Source organism: Tarenaya hassleriana, unplaced genomic scaffold, assembly GCF_000463585.1.
Source record: "Tarenaya hassleriana unplaced genomic scaffold, ASM46358v1 Cleome34, whole genome shotgun sequence".
NCBI classification, from domain to species: domain Eukaryota; kingdom Viridiplantae; phylum Streptophyta; class Magnoliopsida; order Brassicales; family Cleomaceae; genus Tarenaya; species Tarenaya hassleriana.
In genome coordinates this window covers 838,871-846,494 of record NW_010966542.1, presented here as the reverse complement: position 1 = coordinate 846,494, position 7,624 = coordinate 838,871, and the positions used below count along the sequence as shown (strand labels likewise).

The following is a 7,624-nucleotide window of genomic DNA, read 5'->3' as shown; positions in this document are numbered from 1 at the left end:
TAAAAAAAAAAAAAAAAAAAAAAAAAAACCGAAGTCAACATTTCCTTATGTGTTACAATTGGAAACAGGCCGTAGCTGCTTCAACTGAAATCCAGCATTCCTTCCATGGTTGATGAGTTGTTGCCGAACTCGGGTTTAGACGTAAACGTGGATTTGGATGAGTTAAAGAAGAATGAAACTCTTCTTAGCTGATGATGATGATGATGATGCAATCCAATCAACAAGGAAAACTATTACTGTCCATATTCATTTCAATAATTTGAGCTTCTGTTCTTTTATATAAAAATCAATTTCCCCTCAACTTACTTTCAATTTCGCTACTACTTCCCCACACACATACATACCATAAAAAAAAAGAATTTCTATATATATATATATATAAAAGTAGATTACGCTCCACATTCATACACATATACATATAAAGTTTGATTGTTTAATCAATCTTTAAATTAGATTCAATTATCTCACCGAAAATAACTATGGAAGCTATATATTGATCTCGACATCACAACAAATCACTCTATTGTACCCAAGGATTTACGCAAGAACCAAAACATCTTATATCCAACAACTTTGAAAACAAAATCCAGGAAGCTCTTCGGTTAGTTCGCACTTCTGTAAGTGAAAGGTTCGGACTTTGCGCCTAAAGCATAAAGATAAAGGTTAGATTTTTAAAGACGGGTAACGTGAGAAATCTCTACTGGTTCACACGACAAGAGCACCAGTCGCCAAAAATCTCACAGTCAAAACCCACCCCAAAATCTGATTTTGCAGGAAATTCATCCGTTCGAGATAAAAGAGATAGGACATTTCAGATTTGTTCCCTAAATGGGTTTCATTTGTTGCTGCGTCTCGTCTCCTTCCGTCAGACCCAGAATTCTCTCGACCCATTTCTCCAAACAATCCTCTTCAGCATCTTCTTCCTTTTCGTCGATTCTCGCTCTCAGGCACGCCCGATTTCCGGACAAGAAAGCTAGGTTCTCGTTCATATTATCATCGTCTTCGATAATGGCGACTCCTATTCAATCTTCTTATTCTTCATCTTCCACTGTCGGTACGTGTTTCTTGCATTTCTGTTCCCTTCTATTAGGTTTAAGCTATTATTCAATTCGAGGGCTTTGTTAGAAGGTTTTTAGGATCATCAAACGTGAAAATTTTGGATGCTTTCTGCAGAGATATGTTCTTTGTTGTTGAATCTCATGTCCTGCCTTCCTCCGCTATTTGTTGAGTTTCTTCTGTTGTGTTTAATTGTTGCAGTGCTAAGACAGCATTGCAGCTCAGTTTCTTGTTGTGCTTGTGGAGTGAACTATAAATTTTCCAATGTGCTAAGATTCATAGGAGATGAACTTGCATATCTGAACAAGTATTAGCATGTCTGACTTTAATGTGGAGTTTGGCCTTTGATACTTTATGGCTGATTTGATCATGTTGGCTAGAAACAAGGATGAGAAGCCAATAACGGGGTACTGTCTTTGTTGTACTGCTGCTTTCAAATGCGGATCTTATTGTCTTTTGTGGCCTTCTTTGGGTTTTGATGAAGGTGAAACCAATGAAAGAGTGGATGCTGAGTCTAGTGTTTCAGTCGGGGCAAAGGATTTGCTGATTGTTGGACCAGGTGTTCTTGGACGATTAGTGGCAGAAAAATGGAGAGAGGTATAGTTTCTGTGCTACTTTACTTCAGGGGACATTGAGCTTGTTTCTTTCTTACATGGTTGTTTTGTCCTTACTTATGTGGGTTCTCTGCTGAAGCAATCTGATCTGAAGTTTGAGAAATCGTGGTTAGTTATGTTTAAAGTACGTCTTTCACATAAATCTTGAGTTACACATTCTGGCTGATGATGTTTTATGCCGATCAAAGTGTTATCCACTGTTTTCTAAGTGTAAAAGTGGGAAATTAACGGGCAGATGAGAATCTTACTTCCTCAGATTCATTTGCTGGAAGATTTAACATAAGCTTTATTTTTTTGCTCCTAGATTCCATTTAACTTTCGCCAAATAAAAAATTCTTTACATGGATATCATGTTCATTTTCACCATGGATTTTATGGTTGTCTGGTTTATGTTTTTTTTTTGTATCTATTCATATGACGGTTGCTGACTTTGTGGATTTCAAAAATGGAATTGGGAGGAAATATTGAGGAGACATACTGGTTGTCTCTCCTTTGTGCTCAAAGTTCCTAATAAAAACCATGTTTTGGTCATATTGCTGTTAGAGTAAGAGGTTTCATTTGTCGATCAGGAGCATCCAGGTTGTCAAATCTATGGGCAGACCGTGACGACAATTCATCACAACGAGTTGGAGAAATTGGGTATCAGACCATCTGTTAAAGGAACCGCCTTTACGGACAGGTTCCCTTTTGTGATCTTTTGTGCTCCCCCTTCACAATCCTCAGACTATGCAGGTGATCTCAGGTAATAAGAAATCACTTCCAAAAATTCAAATATTCAGTTGAAGCCTTTATTCAATTACATTAAGTTTTGCTACCGAATACCAGAAAAAAAAACATGTGGCTTCTTGTGCAATTAGTTTTACTATCTCGTTGTTTCTAGGCAGAAGAAGTGCAAAGCTAACTTAAATTGCTGTCTAATGGGTTGTCTATTATGCTAAATTTACGAGATTGCAATAATAAATTTCTCTTCCCTTGATCCAACCATTTCTTACATGACTCTATGCTCATGTTATGGATGACGGGTGGATCAGGTTGGCCACGTCAAACTGGAATGGCGAGGGATCATTCTTATTCACATCTAGTTCTGCACCTTATGATTGCTTCGATAATGGGGAATGCCACGAGGTTCATCTTTATGCACGAATATATCTCTACTTGTGATTTTCTGTGGATGTTGTCAAAATAAACAGAGATAGTAAGTTTTCTATTTCGTAATTATTGAACTCTGTCAGCTGAAACATTGGGATATTTGCTTATTAGTTTGGGCTAAAGGTCTCAGAATAATTAGAAACTTTGAAAATTCAACTATATAACCATTAATCAGATGGCGAATGATTATGATATGCAGCAGTATACTTCGACCTTCTTGACTATTCACTTTTCAAAAAATGAGAGGAAGCATTAGCAACATGTCAAATAGATATACTTGCTTCATGACCTGTACAAGCATATCTTATGTTGGTTTATCTATTGGGCAGGACTCTCCAGTTGTGCCACTTGGCAAGAGCCCAAGAACCGACGTGCTTTTGAGAGCTGAGAAAGAAGTTCTGGAACATGGAGGGACTGTCCTTAGATTGGCAGGGCTTTACATATCCTTTCTTATAAAAATGAAGTTGATGTAGCATCATTGTTTCATTATGCAGAGTTTAGAAAATTAAATGCTTAATTTTTTGTTTTCCTTAGCCTTTTGTACACAGCTGATAGAGGAGCACATACGTACTGGTTGAGTAAGGGGACAGTTGATGCTCGTCCCGACCATATCCTGAATCTCATACATTATGAGGTAAAGATTGCTTTCACATTGTACCGAGACCATGAGCTTGAACATCATTTCCCTACGATTTACATCATCTTCAGATCTATCGAAGATTGGCATCCCATTTTTAGAATTTCATATCGTGTCCTGCAACAGGATGCTGCATCTCTGGCAGTTGCAATCATGAAGAAGAAACCTCGAGGTCGGATTTTTGTGGGCTGTGACAACCATCCTTTGTCAAGGTATGGCCGTGTTCCATTCACATGATCTGTTCATAGAACATCAGGGTTTTTTCTGAATGAGTTGATCCTTACATTATCGAACTTGTCTTCTCAGGCAAGAGGTGATGGACCTGGTTGCCCAAAGTGGTAAATATGACAAGAAGTTTGAGGCTTTCACAAGTAAGCTAAGCTTTTCAGACACTATATATCTTCTGTCTCTTCTGGCTTTTCTTATGCATACCCCATATAATGGGAACTGCCCTGAATAATCAGAAGAATATTGACTCAATTGTTCCCCACATATTTCCGATGTGGTACTCTAACAATACCGCCCCCTTTAGACAGCGACGACCACGGCGCTCGTGGCTTCTCGGTCGCTGGCGGCTACGCACCCTTTGTGCTCCTCTCCCGACCGTTCCTCTCCCGCCGTGTCGTCTGCATGTCCGAGGATCGGTTGGCTCTGATACCAATTTGATAGAACCCACCCATTAATAATGGGCCCAACAAAGTCTCAAAGCCCATGGGTAGAACTCACCCCAAAAACTAGCTTGTTGGGGGAGGGTGTCCATGCTATTATATTGACTCAATTGTTCCCCACATATTTCCGATGTGGGACTCTAACAAAGTTCTCTTCCGGTCTTCTAAGCATTTTAAGCTCATGGGGGCTTCAATAAATTTGCTTCGCAGGCAACAATGGTCCATTAGGGAAGAAGATGAACAACTCAAAAACAAGAGCCGAAATTGGATGGGAGCCGAAATATCCAAGCTTTGCTCATTTCCTCGGGGTATCAAAGTAATCTGTTGTATCAAAGTCCTTACATTTTCCTTCCTTGTGATGAAAGTGCTTGCAGTTTTGTTCCTGTAGGGTGTCTGGACATATACCGAGAAAAAACCCACAAGGGCAATGCGCTTGTGGTTATTGGTGATTACCAGAGAATTTTAAGTACCATGAAAATGGTTTTCCTGAGACAAAAGTCTAGGCAAAGTAAATCCTGCGTGTTCTGTTTTCCTGAATAGCATTTACAGACAAGCTCTCCAGGTTATGGAGAAGTCAGAGATCAACCAGATCAAGGAAAGAAACAAACCCAGATTACTTGTGTTGAATATGAACCAAATTCAATAGATTAAACCACCAAAAATTCGTGGAAAATCCCAAAATGTATCATCAGAAAATAAAAATGTATCTGAATGAACAAGATAGAGAAAAGTCATCTGACAAGACGATGCGATTTTGAGAACTTACGTCTTAGGGTCGAGGGCTGTAAGAAAACTGATCCGTTCATGTTGTTCAAACTGATCCACGTTAACGACAAAATGATTGGAAGTTTCGGTTAAGAATACCGACCCGGACAAGAAAAAACACAAGCTTTTTTTTGGCTGCCGCTGGTAGTTTTCTTCAATCTCTGCACTGCTGCGATCAGTTTCGATCCAGTGATTTGATGGTACAGAGCTCATGAAACAGGAAGAAGCCTCGTGCCCAGATCACTTTCATGTGTCTAAACTCATAAGGAGTCATCTTTCAAGAGGATCACCAGGCAAAGCTCTGGTTTTGTACGGAAGAATCCGCCGCGGAGGAGTATATTTCCCGGGCTGGGTTCCTTTGCTTCTTAAGGCTTGTTCCTGCGTTCCGACTCTTGTCCATGGGAAACTATTGCATTCTGAATCTATGAAATCCGGCATCTGTTCTGATGTCATGGTCGGAAGCTCGCTGATCAATATGTACGGTGAATGTGGTTGCACACTGGATGCCCGCAAGGTATTTGACGAAATGCCTGACAGAAATGTCGCGACTTGGAACGCCATGATCGGTGGGTATATGAGGAATGGAGACACAGCGTCGGCGTCTAGTCTGTTTGAAACGATGCCGATTAAGAGAAATACTGTGACTTGGATCGAGATGATAAAGGGGTTTGGGAAGAGAGGAGAAACCGCTAAAGCTAGAGATTTGTTTGAGAGGATGCCTCTCGATGTAAAAAATGTGAAGGCTTGGGGAGTGATGCTTGGAGCTTACGCTAGCAATGGAGAAATGGAGGCTGCCAGTAGGGTTTTTGAGGACACACCAGAGAAGAATCCCTTTATTTGGTCGTTAATGATTTCCGGGTTTTTTAGGATAGGAGAAATGCATGAGGCTACAGCTATCTTTGATCGAGTTCTTGAGCGTAATTTGGTGATTTGGAACTCGTTGATTTCAGGCTACGCACAAAACGGGTATGCTGAAGAAGCCATTGATGCGTTCTATAAGATGCAAGAAGAAGGTTTTGAACCTGATGAAGTGACAGTTTCGGGCGTCTTATCTGCTTGTGCACAATTGGGTCGTCTGGATGTTGGTAAAGAAGTCCACTTTCTGATTACCCGCAAGGGAATCGAGTTTAACCAGTTTGTTTCAAATGCATTGATCGATATGTATGCTAAATGTGGAGACCTAATCAACTCGAGATTGGTATTTGGGTCGGCAAGCCAGAAAAATGTAGCTTGTTGGAATTCTATGATCTCATGCCTCGCCATACATGGAGAAGGTCAAGAAGCTTTGGAGATCTTCAGGACAATGGAGAATTCAGACAAAAAGCCTGATGATATCACATATCTGGCCGTACTCTCTGCCTGTGTTCATGCAGGCTTTCTGGAGGAAGGCCTAAAGATATTCTCTGAGATGGAGGAAAAGGGTGTGAAACCAAATGTGAAGCACTTTGGCTGTCTGGTTGACCTCTTGGGACGATCTGGGAGACTGAAAGAGGCTTATGGTTTGGTAACACAAATGCCTCTGAGCCCTAACGACACGGTTCTGGGAGCATTGCTTGGAGCCTGTGGGATCCATTTGGATACTGAAATCGCGGAGAAAGTGATGAAGCAGTTGGAGACTGAGAGAAGCAAAACAGGCAGTGGGAGGGAAACCCACTTTGTGTCGGTCTCAAACGTTTATGCATATGCAGAGAGATGGCAGACAGCTGAAGAGTACAGAAGGGCAATGGAGAAAAGCGGCGTTCGGAAGGTTCCAGGGCATAGTTCACTTATTTCGACCTGATTGTCGGTAGATACAGAGGCATTAGTTCACTTACCCAAGTGTTCGTCATCATCCATGAAACTCAAAAACGTCATTCTATTGCAGACAGTATTTGTACAAGAATGTCTCCTAATATGCAGTGAAGGCTTTACTAATGATTACACATAAGATGCTTACAGGTCAACGTCAACTGCATTGCAAACAGGACCAACTGGATCGCAAACAGGATGTAAAAAGGGCTGGCAAGTCCGGACCAGTTCTGTCTTGCTGTCATAATTTTTAAATCCAATCCCCTTAGTTCGTCTTAGATCGCAAACAAACGAATCGGTTTACGAATCAAATATCTAACTAAAAAAAAATATCATTTAAATTTTGTTAATCATCGGCAATAGATTAAATGTTTCAAAACAAGAAAAAATGGAGATTATGAATAAATCATTCCTATTTGTAAATCTGATTCCATAATAAGAGAAGGCACCGCCACACAAGAACCAAAAAAAAAAAAAAAACTGATAAAGGCATCAATTGCCCTCAAATTTTGCAGCTTTCACGGAAATTATCGAAATCCGAACCGAGATTCAAGCAGGAAAGTGGATTCATGGGTAACGTGGGTGGGGGGAACGACGACTAAAAACCCAATGGCAGAATTTTGCAGTCCAATTATCAAAATAAAGAACACGTCAACGTCAACTGGAAAAACCCCATTGTGATTGTTCGTCGTCGTCTCCCTCCTCCAGGACCTGTGGCTGTGACTTGTGAGCTCTTCCTCCACGACAAATTTATTTCTTAAAATTTTATTAAATAATAATTTCCAAGAAATTAGGCCGGGTTGCCCGACCCGGATACGACCCAAAAAAGTGGCCCCATAGAGTAAAGAACACGCCGAGCAAAAAATTAAATTGGGGCATTCCGAGAATTGAACTCGGGACCTCTCGCACCCTAAGCGAGAATCATACCACTAGACCAAATGCCCTTA

The 7,624-nt window shown here is 40.6% G+C and overlaps 3 protein-coding genes and 1 non-coding gene across 5 annotated transcripts in view; 3 read left to right on the top strand and 1 right to left on the bottom strand.

Annotated features, from left to right (window-relative positions):
- Positions 1-292, top strand: part of LOC109117013 — a 1,790-nt gene extending 1,498 nt beyond the window's left edge. For both annotated transcript variants that reach the window (XR_002024513.1, XM_019203457.1), the window contains one exon: positions 69-292. Coding sequence is in view for 1 of the 2 variants with exons in the window: in XM_019203457.1 (XP_019059002.1) it covers positions 69-75 (7 nt within the window). In the remaining variant the exon portion in view is untranslated. The remainder of the gene's footprint in view (positions 1-68) is intronic.
- A 264-nt stretch (positions 293-556) lies between these two features.
- On the top strand, positions 557-4,654 carry LOC104821766. Its single transcript, XM_010552751.2, has 10 exons — positions 557-662; positions 775-1,054; positions 1,541-1,653; positions 2,240-2,412; positions 2,702-2,795; positions 3,149-3,259; positions 3,364-3,453; positions 3,583-3,668; positions 3,763-3,827; positions 4,335-4,654. Exons 2-10 carry the CDS (start codon positions 829-831, stop codon positions 4,442-4,444), a joined length of 1,068 nt encoding a protein of 355 aa, XP_010551053.1. The 5' UTR covers positions 557-662; positions 775-828; the 3' UTR covers positions 4,445-4,654.
- A 225-nt stretch (positions 4,655-4,879) lies between these two features.
- On the top strand, positions 4,880-6,951 carry LOC104821765 (pentatricopeptide repeat-containing protein At3g21470). The gene has a single exon (XM_010552749.1). It carries the CDS (start codon positions 5,101-5,103, stop codon positions 6,667-6,669), a length of 1,569 nt encoding a protein of 522 aa, XP_010551051.1. The 5' UTR covers positions 4,880-5,100; the 3' UTR covers positions 6,670-6,951.
- Positions 6,952-7,549: 598 nt separating this feature from the next.
- On the bottom strand, positions 7,550-7,621 carry TRNAP-AGG. The gene has a single exon. It is a non-coding gene; the product is annotated as a tRNA-Pro (tRNA).
- Positions 7,622-7,624: the final 3 nt, after the last annotated feature.

Excerpts from the sequence above, each read along its gene's own strand:
- LOC104821766 (XM_010552751.2), top strand. The coding sequence starts at position 829 with ATGGGTTTCATTTGTTGCTGCGTCTCGTCTCCTTCCGTCAGACCCAGA. Across the intron at positions 1,654-2,239 it reads TGGCAGAAAAATGGAGAGAG|GAGCATCCAGGTTGTCAAAT; the intron begins GTATAGTTTCTG and ends TTTGTCGATCAG. Across the intron at positions 3,828-4,334 it reads GAAGTTTGAGGCTTTCACAA|GCAACAATGGTCCATTAGGG; the intron begins GTAAGCTAAGCT and ends TTTGCTTCGCAG.
- LOC104821765 (XM_010552749.1), top strand. The coding sequence starts at position 5,101 with ATGAAACAGGAAGAAGCCTCGTGCCCAGATCACTTTCATGTGTCTAAA.